Source organism: Cyprinus carpio, chromosome A14 (genome assembly GCF_018340385.1).
Source record: "Cyprinus carpio isolate SPL01 chromosome A14, ASM1834038v1, whole genome shotgun sequence".
NCBI classification, from domain to species: domain Eukaryota; kingdom Metazoa; phylum Chordata; class Actinopteri; order Cypriniformes; family Cyprinidae; genus Cyprinus; species Cyprinus carpio.
The window spans coordinates 10845161-10867204 of NC_056585.1; the positions used below are offsets into that span (position 1 = coordinate 10845161).

At 34.7% G+C, this 22044-nt stretch overlaps 1 protein-coding gene and 1 long non-coding RNA gene across 2 annotated transcripts; both read left to right on the forward strand.

Moving 5' to 3' along the window:
- The first annotated feature begins 291 nt into the window (after positions 1-291).
- Positions 292-13280, forward strand: LOC109047971 (regulator of G-protein signaling 14-like). Its single transcript, XM_042769884.1, has 14 exons — positions 292-480; positions 2521-2542; positions 2677-2843; positions 3895-3987; positions 4804-4947; positions 5186-5353; positions 7674-7752; positions 8025-8128; positions 8674-8889; positions 9655-9728; positions 10042-10168; positions 10276-10357; positions 11273-11347; positions 11934-13280. The coding sequence occupies exons 1-14, from the start codon at positions 436-438 to the stop codon at positions 12095-12097; spliced, it is 1560 nt and encodes a 519-aa protein (XP_042625818.1). The 5' UTR covers positions 292-435; the 3' UTR covers positions 12098-13280.
- A 2095-nt stretch (positions 13281-15375) lies between these two features.
- On the forward strand, positions 15376-21344 carry LOC109111983. The gene is made up of 5 exons (XR_002021510.2): positions 15376-16147; positions 18976-19050; positions 19151-19222; positions 19531-19587; positions 20157-21344. It is a non-coding gene; the product is annotated as an uncharacterized LOC109111983 (long non-coding RNA).
- The last annotated feature ends 700 nt before the right edge of the window (positions 21345-22044 follow it).

A 22044-nucleotide genomic window follows, 5' to 3' on the forward strand; every position in this document is an offset into this window, starting at 1 on the left:
TTTCATTGTGCAAGTTTTCAGTCCTGTTGTACTTGTTTTCATACTGCTTTAGTAACCAAGAAACTGGTGGTTTTACTGGCTGTTTAAGTACATTTGTGGCTCCTGTCCTAACGGGTTGAGGTAATCCGTCGTGTTTGGTTACTTGATTTTCTCATTTGTTCATTTAAGGTTCATTTAAGTGGATAAGCGTAGGGGTGGGTGGGCCATAGCGTAGTTCTCATACCACACAAAGGGTTGCTTACAATCAAAAAAAAAAAAAAAAAAGGGTTTGTCAGAGTAACCACAGTTCCTCTTGTGGTGTGTTGCTATGGTAAGACTTCCCTTTGAAACAGGAAATGACAGAGCTGTAAGAAGTGTAGCAGTGTAGCTGTTGAGGGAATCAGTTTAGAGCGACGTCCTTGGTGTGGGCAGAGTCGAACCTACCCTGATGTGGCCATGTCCAAGAAAATGAACACTCTGGCCGTGCCAGCGGGTCAGATGGTAAGTCTGGTTCAGGCCTACTGATGTTTTTTCTCCAGCTCAGAGATGCAGCTTCACTGATTGGTTCAGTTTGATGGGTGTGTGGCAGTGTGCATATGTTAAGAGTTGTTTTATTGAAGGGTCATGATCATGCGTTTAATCTTCTGTTTAGCTGTACATCAAAATATCCATTGTGGCAATTAACACAAGATTTGATGAATGAATAGTTGCAGTCCAGAAGGTGAATTCTGGTTTGTGGTGTTTAGTTGAGCGCTGCAGCCATGAGAAATTTAGATTCTGGCACAATGAGATAAGTGAGCATTTTGAGGTGTCTCAAATATGTTGCTGTTGATTGATTACAGGTGTTTTCTTCTGGTTGGCTTGTTTAACTAGTCTTGAGCAGTTTTTCCATCCACAAATAGTCAAAGGGGACTTTGCATTTGCAAATTGGTCTGTTTGTGTTTGATTTGAGGACAAAGTTGTCCCCAGAAGTTCAGCTGAATCTGATAAAGCAGCTTTGGAGGAGTCTAGGGATGTCTTCTGAGGCAAAGATGATTCATAATTAGAATTAGGTAATTGGTTCAGCTCCGCGGGAATGCGTGAACTGATAAGATGCATAGCTTGAATGCAATGTAAATTGCTTAGGACAAGTGTTTGCCTAATGCACACAAGTAAACATAATACTAAAAATTCAACAGTTTTCTTTCAGGTAAAAGGAATAGTTCACCCAAACATTAAAGTGTGCTGTAAATGTACTCAACCTCAGGCAATCCAGGATGTAGTTGAGTTTGTTTCTTCATGGAAACAGATTTGGAGATATTTAGCATTCCATCACTTGCTCACCAGTGGATCCTATGCAATGAATGGGTGCCGTCAGAGAGTCCAAACATCTGATAAAACATCACAATAATACTCAATCCATACAACTTCAGTCCATAAATTAACATTTGTCAAATGAAAAGCTGCGTGTTTGCAAGAAACAAATCCATCAAGATGTTTTTAACTTTAAACCACTGAACCTCCAGTGAAAAAGTTATTTAAGTCTGTAATGTAATAATTAGCTTTAAATAAAGTTATGCTCATTTAGACAGCCATGTAAATATATGTTCATTTAGCTATAGTTTGGGGAAAAACTATGGTGGCCGAGAGAGCTCAATGCGCTGCAAATAGAAAAAACACCTGCAAATTAAGAAAACAACTTCATCAATTTGACAACACACACACTGCAAATACTCACAACACAACCAAATAACGAAACGCGCTGCAAATAGAAAAAAACACCTGTAAATTAAGAACATTTGACAACAAATGCACTGCAAATGCTCACAACACAACCAAACAAAGAAACGCGCTGCAAATAAAATTTTTGTTGTGAGCATTTGCTGTGCGTTTCTTTATTTGTTTGCATTGTGAGCAATTGCATCACCTGCTGTTAAACTGATGAAGATGTTTTCTTGATTTACTGGTGCTTTTTCTTTTTGCATGTGTTTTCTGAAGTTGCAGCGCATTTAGCTCTCTCAGCCAATGTAAAAAAAACTCTCCCTAGAAGTGCAGTAAGTCTTACAGAATCCCTTTTTTTGCCTTTTTTTAATAAAAAAAAAAGAAAAGTTATAGTTTATAGATATTATAATCATCTTAAATAAAAAAAAAAATGTATATATCTATGGTGTGTCTTTATTTAGATGGCTTGCCAAATCATGTGTTTAAGAAGAAAAGCGACTGCATGATGAGCCGCTGAGAAAATCAGTATTTCGCAATCAGGTTTTCACATTGTTTCCATGGCAATGAGACTTTCAATCACACAGATGTGTGTTTGCCCAGTGGGTCAGCTGAAAGCCAATCTTTCTTTTTTGACATGCTGTCATGTCATGTCTCCTAATGATTTTTTTTAACGTCAAACACACCCATTTCCTGTGTAAGTCTACAGCTCAGAAAAAAAAAAAAAAAAAAACCCTGCAGCTGTTAAAATGTGATTTCCTGTGATGCATTAATTCATGACTATGATACTACAGGCCTCCATTGATTTCATGCTAGACTGATTGTGTTTATTTGCTCTTGCAGACCCAGGCGGTTTCTGATGGGGGTAAGTGTTATTTCTTTAAAAACGCACTGTTCTCGTCAATCTTGTGCTCCTACCACAAGTGGGTCACCCAGTTCATCATGTCAACCACTCAAGCTACTTTTTTTGTGAGCATCATCTCCATCATTTCCATACAGAGCTCAACTTCAAGTCATCCAGTCGTGGCAGCAGCTCCAGCCTATCAGAGAACTCGAGCAGGTCAGGTGGTCCTCAAGGTGCTGATGGTCCAGCCAGTCGGGTGGTCAGCTGGGCGGTATGTTTCGAACGCCTGCTTGAAGACCATGTCGGTGTGCGGTACTTTACCGTAAGTTTTAATGCTCATCATTGCTATCTCTGACTGCTTAAACCCTGTAAAGCTTACTCTAATATATCTAATATGCATATTTCTAAGGCCTCTAAATGCTGAAAAACCTGTTGTACACAATCTACTACATGCAAGTAAAAGGTATTTTAGTATAATTGTGCAAACATCCACCTTCAGCTTATGGTTGATGTGTCTTTTTTTGCTGTGAAATTTTAATATTACTTGATTATCCAGACATCATTATTTAGAAAAATCAGTGAGTCTCAAATATAATCATGAGGCTTTTGAGAAACATTTAATTGTTCATCTCTCAATCATCATTGTATGGCATTGCATTTTATGTTTTGATCATAAAACTAAGTATTTAAATGTCATCTTAATAAGACATATTATTGGCGATATAGAGCGACCACTGTTATTTATATCATTTTGTTTTAAAGATCTCAATGATTTACATTACAAGCTTCAGAATTTCTTCACTTTTTGATCATATAATTATCAGCATCTGCACCAAATTGAATGTTTTTGCTCAGTTTGGGCCTTGAATAAAATTGAAGTGTTTTTTCTTCAAGTGTGAGCTCCATATTCTCACTTATAAATAACATATAGTTTCCATGAACATTCAGAGATATACCACACCATATATACAATATTTATATCATTGTTAGTGAGTTAAACAAACCTCTTGATTGTGCAAATGATATGAAAGCTATTACTTTTCAAGAGATATGGCTTTCTCTTCTGATATAAAATGAACAATTTGTGTTTTTTTTGTTGTTGCTGACAGTGGCATTATACATCAGCATAATAAATTATGATTTCTTTTACTCGCGTCCAAGCAGTTGATCAGGATTTCAGGTTATTAAAACTAGTTTTATGTGCCAGCATGTAGCAAGTTAATTACAAATGTTACTGGTCATGAAAAAAAGGAAGCATTCATTTGTAAAAACACATCATTTACACCTAGAGCTTCTGTGAATTACATGTGTGAATGATTGAAGTTTTTTGGTTCTTCTCTTTCTTTTGGTCTGACTGCAAACACGTCTCAAAGGAGTTTCTCAAATCAGAGGTTAGTGCAGAGAATATCCTATTCTACCAAGCCTGTGAAAAGTTCAAAAAAATCCCACCTACTAGACTGGAAGAGGTATGTGATTTTATTATTATTATTATTTTTTTTTTGACTTTAAAATTGAAAATGTTTAATGGAATTTAAAATCAATTTTATAAAATTAAAAATTAAGTTAAATTTAAATGTATGCATTTAGCAGACGCTTTTATCCAAAGCGACTTACAGTGCATTCAGGCTATCAATTTTTACCTATCATGTGTTCCCGGGGAATCTTATAAATTTTTAATAATTTTTTATAAATTTTTTATTTTTTATAAATCCCATTTTATAAATAGGAATATTATTTAAACCCATTTAAACTTAAAATCTCATTTAAATTACATTTTTGTATTTTTCAAGATACATTATGACTTAAAATGAGTAAGAGATTTGTATAAATTAATTTTTTTTTTAACTGAATGTTCAGTAACTGGATTTTTAATCAGGACAGTCTTCTTAAAATGATCTGGGGTTAATGCCTTTCTCAAGGGCACAGTAGCAGACTATCTCCATAACACTCCATCAACATTGTAAGCAATTGATGCTATGCAACAAAACTAGTATGTGACGCAACATCACTTGCTTGTAGTGTAAAACAGATCCCTGTACCTCATTTAATGGTTTGAATCTGAGCTGAGCATTTCTTTTTGCTGTCTTAGTAGCCCTGCTTGAAAACCTTAAGGGTTACCACAACAACATCCCAGCGTTATATCCACTAGACATGCCATTTTTGCAAACTGATTTGAGTTTGAGTATTTGTCATCTGCATCTGCACTTTGATTCTTCTCCGTACGTCATAACTAGAAATCAAAGAAAGATATCACCCTAAAACTATTGCATATCTCCCATCAGCTGAAGAAAGAGGCGCGTTCAATCTACGACAGTTTTCTTTCTGAAAGCTCTCTGCATGCAGTTAATATTGACGATACGGCCCAGATGGAAGAGAGCGCCTTGGAGACACCTACACTCAACATGTTCGATAAAGCACAGGCACAGGTACACGCTAGGGGTGGGTGGTATGACAAAAATCATGGTAATTTTTTATTTTTTTTTTGCTGTAAATTTAATGAGAAAAAGGAATTGTATATTTAGAGACCAAGCACTGCATAAAGTTTGTCATTGCAACTGCTTCACTTAAGTTCTGACTACAAATACTCAAAAAGAAAAAAAAAAAGAAAAAAAAGAAATCTCAAATGATTACTGTAACTGTGGTTTAATTTCCCCCCCACCATAGATCTTCAAGCTGATGAAAATGGACAGCTACACGAGGTTTGTCCGCTCTTCGCTGTACCAGAACTGCATGCTGGCTTGTGTGGAGGGTCGTCCTCTTCCCAATATTGGAACCCCGGAGCCCAAAAGCAAAATGAACAAAAAGAGTGCAACCCCACCTAGTAACAGAAAGGTAACACATTTAAAATCCATTCAAGACTTGAGAAATTACCTAAAGTTTGGGGTCATTTGATTTTTAAATATATTTTAAAGTCGTTCCTGTGACACAAACCATATCCTCACAAGGCCTATCCAATATGGAGTCAGACTGTTGACTAAAGGCAAAAGGTTTGCAACTTGACCAAGAGCTGACATTGTCAACATGTAAAGTGACCATAAAAATTGAAACAAGGTCACAATTATACACTAGTTCAGTCTGTTCAAATATAAAAACCTACTAATTACGTCAGACATAATATACAGTTCAGCTCTTAATATGGATTTCTACACTACCGTTCAAAAGTATACATTTAAAATAACTATTTTCTGTGTGTATATATTATAAAATGTAATTCATTGCTGTGATGCAAAGCTGAATTTTCAGCATCATTACTCCAGTCTTCAGTGCCACATGAATCATGATCCTTCAGAGATTATTCTAATATGCTGATTTGCTGCTCGAGAATTTCTTCTTATTATCAATGTTGAAAACGGTTGTGCTGCTTAATATTTTTGTGGAACCGTTACACATTTCTGATTGGTACAGCCTGTATCTTGCCAGAAAAAATCAAAACAGTGCTTAACAACTTGAATCTCAAAAATGTGCGGTGCTTGATGTTATTGCCAGGGGCGGAGTTACTGTACCCATTAGGCAAAGTTAGGCGACTGCCTTGATCCCCCAAAAGCCTAGGGCCCCCTAAAATTCTTTTCATATATGAGATGTGCATTAAGCGCGGACACACGAATGACTGCTGTTTATGGTGTTTATTACCACGGCAACCGTCTGCGTGTCTGAGTTGAATGTGCTTCTTGTGTATCCTGCTTGTAGCAAATGAAAGTATTATGCATCTGTAGCTGACTGTAGCTGAGGTCTCTCTTTCCCAGCGTGCGCGCACACTTCTCTCTCTGTGTCTGCTCTGTTCAGCGAGCAGCAGTTAAAACACAGATATGTTGATTCTCTAATTTTACATGCAAGTGTAGCTTAAATCACAGCACAAATATTGTCTTTATCTCATGTGTAGCCTATTTGATTTTATCAGACGACAATGCGATTATGAATCAGGATTTTTGTGCAGATTAACATCTTGGAAGGGAGAGCTGGTTATATAGTCTTAATGGGTCACGTTTCAGTCACTATTTTATATTCATCCTGTTGTCTGACAACAGAAACAGTCAAATATATCAATGAAAACAGTTTTGAGAATGTATCTGCATCAAAATACACTATGTGGCACAGAGAGGCAAACAAATGTAATAATAAATAATAAATGTACATTTTGCATGTTCAGAAGAAGTGAGCTGCCCTGTCATGCGAAAATGTAAAAAGTTTTGTGTAAGTAAATTGCTCAGTGCAAAGAAAGAGAAGTAATAGGAATGTGGTATTTCTATGTTCTTTTTTTTTTTTGTCTAATAGACATGAACAAGTTCTTTAAAAAACATCTATGACCTATGAAACATGTCTCCTCTTAATGCTCTGTTAACTCTGGTTTCACTAATAATAAACATATATTGCATAAAGCATCCATATTTGTCCATGCACATGTTGATTAGAAAATTAAAAACTTGAAGGCCCGGTTTCACAAACGGGGCTTTCTTAAGCCAGGACTAGACCTTAGTTAAATTAAGATATTTAAGCAACTTTTACAAATATTCCTTAGGAGAAAATGTATGCATCTTACAGGTATGCATCTTGACACAGAACAATGTAAATACATACAGTAAATGTGTGCAAATGTATAGGGCCCCATTCCTATATTTGCCTGGGGGCCCCAATTCACTAAATCCGCCCCTGGTTATTACATTGGTTGGCAATACTCAATTAAAATGGAGTGAGCTATTGAGACTAGTACAAACTTACCATCATAAAATCTAGTTTGCATGAAGAGTTAATCACATCTGCATCTATATGGTAATTAACCTACATCGAACAGATTAAACCCCAAACTTGAGCTATAAAATGCTTAATTTTTCTTGATTCAGACTGTGCTGAATAGAAAGTGTTTGCATCTTGAATCAGGGCTGACAGATGTCTTTTTTTTTTTGCTCCTCTGGTTTGTTGCTTCATAATGTCTATATTGCAAAATATCTGTAGTGCTTTTTCATTATATCTTCCGTCGAGTTTAGTGTGTGAAAGTTGTTAATATGGATCATGATATGAATCTGCATTGCATAAAGTGCAAGTGTGAGCTGTTTAAAATGGCCTAATTCGTTGAGAAAGTTATGTCTCTCCACATATGATGCTGGGTCAGTGAGTGGACAAAAAAGTCATTATATATGTGTGTGTTTTGGAACAGAGTGTTGAGTTGAAAGTGCCCTCATCAGACAGCAAGACCAACAGGAAGAAGAGGTTAGAGAAGAGAGGCTCATGGGGAGGTATAGTTTGACTCAACACTTCTCTATCTGTGCGGTATCTTTGTGGACGACTTTGCAGTGCATGCCATTGACTCAAAAAGAGTCGCTCTCATGAACATGCACAGATCTTTTTTATTGCAGTGTAACATCTCATATGTTTAAATATCAAGAACCTTTTGATTCTCCATTTCATGACCCCTTTAATGTTTTTTTTTCTGTTTGCATGGTTTTCTTCTGTGTGTATTTGAACCGGAACTGTTCAGAATTACGCTAACAGCATTTATGTTTCTCAGCTGACCAGTCGTATCAGCATGTGGTGGTGTCTCGTAAAGAGTCTCAGAGCTCAGTGAAGTCTAACAGCAGTCTGGAGTTAGTCTCTGGATTCGGGCGAGCTGAGGTACCTACATCCAACCAAATATTCCTGCATGAACAAGATTTTGCAGGGAGTGCAAGTGTGTGCAAGACTGCAAAAATATACCACTGTATTGAGTATTACGATAACATGTATTGCTGGAAAACATCAAAGGGCGAATCCTCTTTTAAATAGCCAATAGCTATCACAGCCAATCAAAAGCATGATTTACTACTTGCTTTTATTAGCTGCCCTTTTGGGGAAAATATACAATTTAGCATCCAATTACAATTTAGTATGTAAATAATAATGTAGTTCAATTTAAAGCTTAAATATTTGTTAAAATTGGTGACATCTGATCTCCTCTGGAAGCTGCTTTCAACTGCATATAGCTAAGAGTGGAGTCATTGTTTTTGTGTACTAAAGCTTGTATATGTCCCTGCGAACAAGATAATAGACTTTAACTAAAAGTCTCAAAACTATAGTTTGATTTCATTTAAGCAGTTGCAGAAAAATGTTAGAATGAAAAATTGAAAGTGTTACGTTTTAATAGTTTTTGCTCCTCAGTGAAGCGCTCGTGTCTTTGTCAGAACGGACGCTGCAATGTGGCCATCTCTGATCCAGAAGCCTTGAGTTCTGGTTCGCCTACAGCAGATAAGTACTGCTGCGTCTACCTGCCGGACGGGACCGCCAGCCTGGCCCCCGCCAGACCCGGCCTGAGCCTCAGAGACATGCTGAGCAGCATGTGTGAGAAGAGAGGCTTTCCTCTGAAAGATGTTATCATCTACCCACTCGGCAAAGAAAAGGTCAGTCCGGCAGCCTAAATGAGGGCAACTTATCTGCCTTCACACATTTATCTGACCAGTGATTTCAGCATTATGACTCAGGTCTTTGAAAATGGCAAGCATGGTCAAGTCACACTTATTTAAATAGCGATTTATACAATGCAGATTGTTTGAAAGCAGCTTCACACTAATAAGGAAATTACAGTATTGATGTTGCAAAGTTTTCAGTTATGAAAAAATACAATTTCAGCTTTAAAGCAGCTATAAAGTGACAGTAGTGTCATTATTCAGTCAATTCATTGTTTTAGTTTAATTCAATAATCGTGCAAAGCATTTTCACATACTTTCTCTATTATGTCTGTTATATACTATATTTTATTAGTTATTAGTAAGCCAAGATAAACTAAATAAAAATAATAAGTTTTACATGATTAGGTGTTTTTTTTTAACATTTTATCAGTCTTAAGTTTATTTTATTTAAATAGTTTTATGGTTTTGGTATTAATTAACTATAATAACATATTGTTGGTTTCAATATTTATTAATTTATTTTTAGCAAATGGCCACAGCTGAAACACTCTTAAAAAAAATTTCCTCATGTTAAGGTACAACTCTTTTTGGCTGAATTGGAGAATTAATATGCTTCATTATCATATTATATACAGTATATTTGTCCTTTGAGCTTTTGAATGCACAAGTGTTAAGAGTATAATCATGATTTTTTTTTTTTTTTTTTTTACCATTGTATTTGTGTGGATACTGAATAATGTGTCTGCTTCTCGATAGCCTCTTTCTCTGGATCAGGACAGCTCAGTTTTTGGAGATCAGCAGCTCACTTTGGAGCTCAGAGTTTCATTTGCGTGAGTCACACATACTGTACGCACACAGATCATGGAAGATCTCATAAACACAATAGTTTAAAATAAACATTAAATTTCTAAAATACAGTAATGCCTCGTTAACATTATTAGGGATGCACCAACATGTTATCAAGGCTAATATTTGGCTGTTTTGATGATAATAGCATCGGCTAATAACAATACCAAGTGATTGTTTCTGTAAACGTTTATTTTATTTCTAGTAACAATTAAAAAAAAAAAAATATGGTTCTAGTTTTATTTACTTATAACAGCCCTGGTGCTCAGCTATGTTGACAGGTTTGTTTGTGTGCAGGTTGGATATTGTGTTTTCTGGAAGAACGTTAGTAATCATCGCATATTCTAGCAAGAATTTGGGTGATGCACTTTCTGCTGTCCTACAGAAACACCAACTACGACCTCAGGATGTGCAGGTTACTCTGGTGCGTAAACGCTTTACCCCACATGTCAAAAAGATGTGAGACATGGTGGACAGTGAGAGTTTTGTGAACATACTGAGTATATGAAATTAAACTTCTTCTTTTTCCAGAGTGGCTCAAATGAACCTCTAAACATGAGCACGGATGTGTTTCGTCTAGCCAACAAAACCGTGCGTTTGGACAAAGTTAAAGGTGCGTTATTATCAATTGTCAGTTTAAATTAATAAATTGTTTTAAGTTTTGGAGAGACGTTCAAAATTAGGCACAATTTATATTGATCTACAAAACAAATGCACTCATATTTTTAATAATAAAATTATACTTAAATAAAAATAAATGTATATATTTTTTAAAATAAAAACATCTTATTTAAATAATTTATTTATTTAAAATTATATAAGATGTTTTTTTAGCTAATTTTATTTAAATAATTCTATAATTACACTTATCTATCATTTTATTTTATGTATATTTGTGTATGTGCATTATCAGGCAAAAGTTTAGACTTAGATATAAATATAGAGATATCTTTTGATCTGCTCAAATGGTTCAAATTAGTGCATTTGTTCTGTAGACTGATATAAATTATAATTGAAGTAAAAAAATAAATAGATAAGTTGGACCAGACAGTAAAGGAAATGCATAAATACATAAAGAGATATATTTTTGACATATTGAAAGCTAACACAATAAACATTTTATTTTTATTTTCCACTTCTTCTAGTATCTTCCTGCCAGTTGATTTAAATCAATGTCTCTGAGTTTAGTAATGCAAACCGCTTATGATATGTTCTCTTTCTGTCTCTCTCGTGTCAACTTGTGTTAGGCTTATTGTAATTTCCTGTCACAGTATTTTTGCCCAGCACAAATGAAACCTCCACCTCAGGGGTCATCGCAGACTTTAAAGCAACACTTTAAAGCTCATTTTCTCGCTGTAGCTCTTCAGATGGAGCGGAGAGGGCTGGAGGGACCACCACATAACACCAGACTTTAAAAATAGGATTATGGGGGAGGTGTTAACTGACATGAGATCTAGCTTCTCTCTTTGCAGTGATCTCATTTCCTCACTCATCAGACTGTTTAATGGTGTGCATCTCTGTGTTTTAGCTGGTTTGGAGACTCAAGCTGCTTCACCAACACCCAAAGCAAATCCCAGACCCAGAAAACACCAAGACATGGACAGTAATGCAGAAGTCTTACATTATAGTGTATAGTAACATGCTAGTTATGCAGCCTTCACTAATGTCAAAGCCACGGAAATACACATTATGTGTGATCTCCCGTGCAAATCACCATGTGTTTTCAAAAGAAATATGCATACTCTGCATTTACATGCAACGAGTGCACTGCATGGAATACTGTATCCCACAATGCAGTGCTCCCAAGTTGTCCATCCATTGTGAGGACTGAATTACCAGAAGCAGTATCAACCATGATTTATACTACTACTACTACTACTACTAATTTAGATTACATTTAGTTTTTGTATTTTTTTATTTTATTTATTTTTTACTTTATTTTTTCTTTTTAATATTATTATTATTATTATTTATATTTTATAACATTTATTTTGAAGTTATTTGTATTTATTTAAAAATTGTATTTAATTTGTTTTATTATTTTTATTATTATTATTATTATGATTAAGGCATACTGCATACTAGTCAGTGTACTACAAAGTATACACTAAGCCATAGCTTGAATTCTATTATGAATATGACCCTATTTGTCTGCCATATCCAATCCATTGGACTGTTTTCTCTCTCAGATCTTGTCGAGCTGCTGAACCGTGCCCAGTGCAGTCGTGCGGATGACCAGCGTGGTTTACTCACCAAAGAGCAGCTGGAAATACCACAGTTCCTGCAGCAGGCAGCACAGAACGAAAACCAGACTTCCTGCGACCAGACACAGGAAGAGGATTGTGCCCTTTGACCAGAGAACCATTCAAGCACTATTCAAGCAACTTAAGACTCATTTCAAGACTGGAGGAGAGAAACTCTGATAAGGTTATGGCAAGTGTATGTATGCATGCATGATCGAGTGAGTTGAGATTTCTTAACCTGAAAGTAGAGTGATTGAGCCAGGTGTATATTTTGTATATAACAGACATTGCCATGGAGGGCTCTTAGAAATGCCACCCATCACATGGCGTGGGAAATTTTATGCACTTTGCTTCATGTGGTGACACAATCTGATATGAAGTATGCCAAGCAAGGTCATATTTAATTTTTAAGGAAATAATTTATTTTGAATTTCATAAATTAAATGTAATTTCCACTCAATGTGATTCATTTAAATTGTTTATGTATTATTTGGTTAGTGCTGCTCTTTTCTGTAACATGAAAGCATATTGGACAAAATTTATTTTAAATAAATTATTATTATTTACATTTTCTTGAATTCTAAGAAAAAGTTCAGAATTGTGAGATATAAACTTGAAATTCTGACTCTCGCAATTCTATCACACAATTCAGAATTTATATTTCACAATTCTGGTTTTATATCTCGCAGCTGAGGAATAAAAAATTCTGTCCTTTCCTTTTAGAATCACAAGTTTATATCTCACAGTTATGACTTTATCTCGTGATGTGAATTAAAAAAAAAAGTAATTGTGACTCTCTATCTCAGAATTATGATTTTTTTTCCTCAATTCTCAAAATTGTGTTATATATGCTTAGAATTCTGACTCTTGCACTTCTGTCTTTTTATCTCGCAAATTGCGAAATAAAAAATAAAGGTAATTGTGACTTTTTCTCACAGTTCAGACTCTTTTTCTCGCAATTGCGAGTTTTTATCTTGCAAATCTGACTTTATATCTTGTGAAGAGTCCAGTTACGTAAAACAAGAGTAAACAATATGCTATATTCCATGCTATACTACTTCCATGCTATATTCCAGGTCTTCTCAAGGCATTAATGCTTTCATTGAATGAGAAAAGAGCAGTGTGAACCTTCCCAATGTCTCCTTTTCTCCTACAAAAGAAAGTTATACAGGTTTAGAACAGTGTGAGGGTGAGTAAATGATTGTTAAAATTTCTTTAAATGCATCTCTACTGTGAAATTGAGTCTTGTACTGTCTTTTCAACTTTAGCAATGAAGTTGACTTTTTAGCTGTTTTTTTCTCTCTCTATTGTGTGTAGAACGTGTCACTTCCTCTCTGTTTTGATTGTCTTAGATTTGTTTTATGTGTCTTAAAAACGGTTGATCAGGGCAGCATTACTGTGTTGTCATTAACTAAAACTATTAAAAGTAATTTTTGAAAATTAAAATATATTTTGATGACTAAAAATATAAACATTAGATGAAAGTTGAATGAAAATTAGAAGTGTTGAACTAAATTAGAAATCTTAAACTAAAATGTTTAAATACTAAAGTTTCTAAAACTGAAGTAAAAAAAGAAAAAAAAACACTGAATGAAAAATAACTAATTTGACAAAAGCATGACAAAAATATTAAAACCTTAAAAAAATCAAAAACTAAAGATAAATGTATGCTAATTAAAAACAGATATCAATAATGTTACTACAATGTGCTCACTTTTATTTGTTTATATATATATATATATATATATACACACACACACAGTGGTGTGAAAAAGTGTTGGCCCCCTTCCTGATTTCTTATTTTTTTGCATGTTTGTCACACTTTAATGGTTCAGATCATCAAACAAATTTAAATATTAGTCAAAGATAACACAAGTAAACACAACATGCAGTTTTTAAATGAAGGTTTTTATTATTAAGGGAAAACAAAATCAAAAAGTACATGGCCCTGTGTGAAGAAGTGTTTGCCCCCCTGTTAAAACTGTGGTTTATCACACCTGAGTTCAATTTCTCTAGCCACACCCAGATCTGATTACTGCCACACCTGTTCGCAATCAAGAAATCTCTTAAACAGGACCTGCCTGACAAAGTGAAGTAGACCAAAAGATCCTCAAAAGCTAGACATCGTGCCAAGAGCCAAAGAAATTCTAAAACAAATGAGAAAGAAAGTAATTGAGATCTATAAGTCTAGAAAAGGTTATAAAGCGGTTTCTAAAGCTTTGGGACTCCAGTGAACCACATTGAGAGCCATTATTCACAAATGGCAAAAACATAGAACAGTGGAGAACCTTCCCAGGAGCAGCCGGCCGACCAAAATTACCCCAAGAGCACAGCGACGACTCATCCAAGAGGTCACAAAAGACCCCACAACAACATCCAAAGAACTACAGGCCTCACTTGCCTCAGTTAAGGTCAGTGTTCATGACTCCACCATAAGAAAGAGACTGGGCAAAAATGGTCTGCATGGTAGAATTCCAAGACGAAAACCACTGCTGAGCAAAAAGAACATAAATGCTCTTCTCAGTTTTGCCAGAAAATATCTTGATGATCCCCAAGTTTTTTGGGAAAATACTCTGTGGACTGACGAGACAAAAGTTGAACTTTTTGGAAGTTGTGTGTCCATCACATCTGGCGTAAAAGTAACACTGCATTTCAGAAAAAGAACATCATACCAACAGTAAAATATGGTGGTGGTAGTGTGATGGTCTGGGGCTGTTTTGCTGCTTCAGGACCTGGGAGACTTGCTGTGATAAATGGAACCATGAATTCTGCTGTTCACCAAAAAATCCTGAAGGAGAATGTCTGGCCATCTGTTCGTGACCTCAAGCTGAAGCAAACTTGGGTTCTGCAGCAGGACAATAATCCAAAACACACCAGCAAGTCCACCTCTGAATGACTGAAGAAAAAACAAAATGAAGACTTTGGAGTGGCCTAGTCAAAGTCCTGACCTGAATCCTATTGAGATGCGGTGGCATGACTTTAAAAAGACGGTTCATGATCTAAAACCCTCTAATGTGGCTGAATTACAAAAATTCTGCATAGATGAGTGGACCAAAATTCCTCCACAGCACTGAAACAGACTCAGTGCAAGTTATCGCAAACGCTTGATTGCAGCTGTTGCTGCTAAGGGTGGCCCAACCAGTTATTCACACAGGGCCATGTAGTTTTGGATTTTGTTTTATCTTAATAATAAAAACCTTCATTTAAAAACTGAATGTTGTGTTTACTTGTGTTATCTTTTACTAATATTTAAATTTGTTTGAAGATCTGAAACATGAAAGTGTGAGAAACATGCAGAAATCAGGAAGGGGGCCAACAATTTTTCACACCACTGTATATATATATATATATATATATATACATACATGTATATCTAGGGTATATAAACACAGTGGGTATAGAATAGAATCATCCCCCTTAAAATAATGTTAGTGTTATATCTTTCACTTGCATGTTAAAAGTTGCACTGAATAAATACAGCTGTATAAAACAAAAACTGTCCGTCTTCATTTCAGGCTTCGAAGCAACAAAATGTGATTATTTTAAAGAGGGGTGATTCTTTTCTATAACCACTGTATGTGTATGTATGTGTATATAAATAATATTTATTTATTTAATTATTATTCTTTTTTTAAATCCTTGTATGCTTGACTTTATCCCTAGAAAGGTATACAAAACATTTTGTCTCCCATTTGCTTTAATAGCAGCATCAGTGTCACTCACTGCTCTTGATTACTCTCCTAACAATTGAAAATATTTATTTTTATATTCATTTTACATCATTATACCATTTTTTTAATAATCCTGATACTTTATTTTGATGTTTTAATCAGACACATTGATTTGAATAATGAAAAGGCCACTTTGTCATTAAATATTGCCAAGAATGTGATCACCATTTGTGTATATATATTATATCTTCATCTCTCTCTCATCCTCATCATCCTCCTCATTACACTCATCAGTAGTGTGTGTTTATGAGTGGGCTGGTTGGTGTGTATGCTTGTCTGTAAAATTATGAATGGGCTTTGGGGTGTGTGTGAGAGAGAGAGAGCGAGAGAGAGAGAGAAACGGAGGGATGGAGAGACACTATTCTGCATCGTGAAATGAGAAGGATTCACTCACTGGCTGCTCACCTTCACAGACAGACAAGGAGAAGGGTAAGCCTTTCATAATCTTTGCATTATAATGAGATGATAAACAGTGTGTGTTGTGTAATGAGCTCCTGTCTTGAACATCAGTTTGTGTATGTGTTATACTGGTGTATTTGTATGCAGCAGTTGTTCCAGAATCACTAAAGGGCAAATCGACTCAAACAGCTCCCTATTCTGATTATTTGTGTTTAGTAACACGAGCTAAAATGGACAAAATTGGTTTGTTTCCTGACAATCAGAGCCCTGATTCTCATGTCATTATTTTAGACAGCAAATACTTGCTCTTTAGTGTCTATGGAAGAGGATAATGTGTTTATTTCTGTCCTCCCCACTTAAGGTTTTCTTTTAATAATTCATTGTGAACAACAAATGAAGGTGTTAGTGTGTTATTAAATATGTACCGCAGGTGTGAGTCACAGAAATATCACCACAGCATGAGAATATGACTGACATGACTGGAACTGATGTTAAAGGGATAGTTCACCAAAAATGAAAACTGACAGGTTTTACATGAGCTGTCTTAACTGAAGCATAGTTTGAGGTCACAACTCACCTCACTCTCGTTTCCTGTCTAGATCACTTCATTGTTTCTAAGCCTCTTTTTTTCAGCTGTCTTTTGTAATCTATGTAATTATGTAATAATTATACAATTATACATTCGAATTTTACATGTTGTTTTTAAGCATTTTACAGTTTATTATTATTAAAAACAATAGTACTGTAGTAATAGTGGTGGTAGTAATGCAATTATATAAATAACTCTAAAATTATACAGTTATGATAAATATGAGAAACATTTTATTTTTCAATGACCGTTTTTAGCATGTTAGATTTAGATAGAATTTATGTAAATTATATTATTGCAAACATTCATCATAATACAATTAAATAATTATAAATTATGAATGTGACAAAATACATTTCATGTTACATTTTTGACTTATGTTTTTGAGATTTTGATTACTATTGTTATATATTTTTAATATAGTTTATGTAATCTTTGTAAATGCATACATATATTTTTTGATTTTTAGAGTATAGAGATATTCAGAGTTAGATTAATAGGCTAATAATAATTTATTATTATTATTATTATTATTATAGTATTAGAATATACAGTTAGATTTCTTTTTTTTAGATTTATTATTTATTTTATTTTTTAGATTTATTTATTATTTTATATCCTAGCAACACTCTATACAGTGCTATAGCAACCACCTTGAACACACTAGAAACCACAGCGACCTCTTGAAAAGCATGTCCTAGAGAGCTAAAGGGACAAAGACTTGTGTACGGCTCACAGAACAATGTTGAATCATGAAGATCACTCGTTAGTTATCATTCAGATATCCACTCATCTGAGCACGCGTTCGTCACTGTAACACGGTCTCTCTGGCTCAGAAACGTCACCTTTAGTGTTGTTGACTCACTGGCGTGGATGAATCGATAGGAAGTGTGTCTTCCCCTTCACGAGCCACAGAGCTCTTCACAGTGACACCAGAACATCGAGAGTTTAACCTCTCACACTCGTGCTCATTGCTTTCACTTTAACTTCTCACACGCACACTTTACAGTGTGTGATAATCGCTGCTCAACAGGTGGCGGTTTGTGAGGGTTTAATGAATACTTGACTTGAAAATGGTTATATATATATCCATATACACACACACACACACACACACACACACACACACACACACACACACACACAAACACACAAATATATATGCATTAATTCACCCTCAAGGTCTTCCAGTTACGGAGTTTTATGAAGTGTAAAAATCAGGTATTAGTTTCAGTGTCAGAGCTGCTATTTTCCCGTACAATAATTTGTACTGTCACGCAAAAGTACATAGCATAAAAGTAGGCTAGTCCATGTGTACCAAGTCTTTATACATCAACATTAGATATTACCTCAAGGCTGGTGTGACCAGCCATGTGTAAACAAGCATTTTTGCTTTTTAGTATCAAAACTTATTTCTTTTAAAGTAAACTCCTTCTAAATGATCTGTTTGCTCTTTTAATTGCATTACTTGACATTTACTTTATTACTGTGTTTGATATGCAAAAGGCTTCTTAGTTATGAATATGACCAAAACTTTCAACACAATAGAAGATATTTTGGAAAAATGCTGTAACCAAACAGTTAATGGTAGACATTGACTATAAAATATATTATTTTCATACTATGGAAGTCAATGGCTGTTGTTAAAAAAAAAAAAAAAAAAAAAAAAAAAAAAAACTGTTGTACACATATCTTCTGTTGATGTTTATTTATTTTACATGCTTTGAGCAAGTAAAGGCCTTTCAATATAATTGTGCAAACGTCAACCATCAGCTTGTGCTTCATGTCTTTTTGATGTGAAATCTTCACTGATTTTTAAAAAGTAAATGTGAGATGAACTTTGATGTTGTTAGTAATATTTCAAGATTAACACTTACTGGACTGAAGCAAGTTAGCTTTACTTGATTATACACGCACACCCATACACACACATATATATGTTCATAAAACTACGCATTTAAATATAATCTTATAAGACATTATTAGGAGATATAGAGTGATAACTGATATTTATGTAAGTAGTCTACTATACTCTTATGAAGATCTTATTGATTTATACTAAAAGCTATCAGAATTTCAATAGTTTCTTAAACTCTTCCTTTAAAAATACAGACTATTATATTACAGGCTTTACAGGGTTCACTTGTTAAACGTTGATTGTTTCTCTTTAGACTCTGTAGTGCCCTCTAGTGTTAATGAGACACTACACACTTCAGCTCCATATACTGTACTTATAATAACCACTTCATTCTCTTTGTCTCACTGGCAGCTGCTTGGGTAGATTGGCAGATTGTGTTTGAGGAGACACTCAGTCTGAGCTCACGGCTAAATCATGGATCAGAAGGTGATTAAGACCTGCTGAGCTGGCAGAAAATGGCTCTTTTGCTGATGTGCTAATTTTAAAGTGCTGAATTTTTCTTTGCGTGTGTGGTGATTCTTTGCAGTCCACTTCACCCCAGAGACACACGGTGAAAAGCAGGTCGAAGTCTACAGAGGAAGTCCAGCAAGCTAAAAAGGTGGAGACAACCTCTACATCAACAAATGAATGAATAATTGATAGTTGCATACATAAAAATGCACATGTACTTTCTAATATCATTTCTAATATCAGTTCAAACAGTTATTTGAACTTTTGACATGTTTATAGCAGCTATTTGAATAATTACACATCTGGTTTGATGCCTCAGACATTTAAAGGAAACTTGTTCCCTTGAGTACTGAGGATTATTAATAACAGTGCTGCAAGAATGCATGTTAACGGACCACTATGAAATGCATTGCCAAGCATTATTCGAGTGAATAACTATCTTTTGATTAATGGCAGGCCTTCCACATACCCCAGAAATCACTGCCTGGAGGGTCAGAGTTGGAAAAGGTGAAGGTGAGTGTTGAACTTTGAGTTGTTATAACTGAATGTTAAAATAAAAATCTACTTAAAGAATTGAGAAATAAATGCTTCTGACTAGAAAACAAACAAACAAATAATAGATTTATTTGTAAAATAAATAATTTGCATATATGCATTTGGCATAAACATTTTATAAATAAATACATTTACAAATTAAATTAAATATAAAGGAAAAATAAATATTTTAAGTATATCGAGTAATATGTTCCCCCAATATATATATATATATATTTTAATATATATTTACTTATATTGTCAGTAAATAAATTAAAAACTTCTAAATGGCCTATTTACTTCCAATTATAAATGGCAACATATTTTTTTTTAAGTTAAAATAATTCACTGTAATCATTTCTAGCAAATTAGGGCTGTGAGGTCTATTGAATGTACTCTTTTTATTAAAGGCTATTTTATTAGATCGGTTTCATGATCTATCATGAACTATCTATGAAAGATTTTATATAGAACAGAAGAATTAATATATAAATATATCCAGCATGATATAAAACCGTGTGTTTATCTCTTGGTTCTGTATGTTTCAGGAAGGCCCGGAAGAAAATGTGACTCCAGCATCATCCACAGAAGAGCTGAAGTGATGCTGCCATTAATCTGTTTCTCTCACACACAAACACACACATAAAGATAAATGCTTGGTTTTTTAAAAACAAGGTTTGGTCTAGTTAAAGCATTAGCTTTTTCTTTTGTTGGATGATTTTCAGTACAGCTAAACACACGCAGAAACACGAAATCTGTCAACTTGCAGCACGTTCAGTCTGTCTGCGCTGCATCTGTGTACACTGACATGCTGTTTATATAAACTCAATGCTTTCACTATGAACATCAGGGCATGTGTGCTTTTACATTTAAAGAAGCTCAAGCAAAATTAGATCAATGGTTAGTGCAAATAAATATAAAATTATAGGCTCAATGAAATTTAAATTTGAAACTTTGTGGCTTTTTATTTTTAGTATATAGCTTTGAGGTCATCCATAGTGTACAGTACACACGTTTAAAATGTACAGCTTTTTCTTGGAAGACTGAGAGAAAATGCTGATGAAGATAGTGAATAGTATCTACTTTCTTTTATTACCTCATTATAATTGGGCATGAAAATTTCTGCACAGCCAGTAGGTGGTGTTAATGTGTAAATTTTGGCCGTCATATTAATAGTTTCTATATATGACATAAATCTGGGATGTGATGGAAAAAGAGATGAAAGAATAACATTTCAGGCCTTTTGTACCAAATGTGTTTGCATTTTGCATCACAAAAGTGATAGAAAGCAAAGTTAGCAAGCGAACACAAAGCTTCTTGAAGCAATTTTTTTCCCCCTACCATATCAGAATGAGTGTTTTTTTTTTTTATTTAGTTTCGATAAATGCTTTTTTCCCCTTCCTTTTTTTTACTTCAGGGATTTTTGTGTTCTGAAAGTTAAAGCACATTCTTTTCTAAAAACGCTTACGGGGGCTTGTTTCTACATTATATATGGGTCTAATGTGATGTTTGTCGTACACTCCAGCTCTCGTGTTTTTGGGCCCCTGTAAGTCAAATAGTTAAACGCTCATCTGTTGACTTATTTATTGGCATCAGCTGAATCACAGAGCTGACATACTGTATGAGTCAGCTGAAGATGTTGTGCAAGTGTTTATAATATCCATGCTATAGTTTAAACTGTTTGTGCTAATAAACTCTCAACCACTCATCATGCTAACGTTCAGTGTTGAAGTGAGTAAATTTTAGAATACAGGAGTCACTCTCACAGCTGTAAACAAGAAACATTAAAACTGTGGAGTCTATTTAGTGCAATCAATTTGTGACCAAAGTAAAATTAAACTACCATCAACAAGTGATAAGATTAAATTAAAATTTTTTATTGTTTAAATTTGCTGAAATTTACTTCCCCTCAGGTCATCCAGGATGTAGATGAGTTTGTTTCTTAAATACATTTTCTTTGGCCAAAGTTAGTATTACATAACTTGCTCACCTATGGATCCACTGCAGTGAATCGATGCCGTCCAGTGTACGGGGAAGGAGGGAGAGGTTAGGGTGAGCAGTATTTCTTACAACTCTCATTGTAAGAAATACTGCTGCTGCCGTATAACATGCACTGCAACTGCTATAGCAAGCATTAGCCAAGTATTTGTTGAGTTAGAACCTATCGGCCTGCGCCATCTAGAGTTTCATGACAGAACTTTGTATTACTCCGCACGACTCCAGTCCATCAATGAAGAGAAGAGCTGAATGTTTGCAAGAAACACTGATTAAGCATAATTTACAGGCAAAAAAAAAAAAAAAAAAACACACAAACAAAAAATAAAAAAAATAAAAAACACTTCTAAATAAATATGTGGGCGGCTTTTGATGTGAGAGGAAAACACTGGAGGAAGCATTATTATAGATGGACTTGTATTTTGACCAGAAGCGATGGTT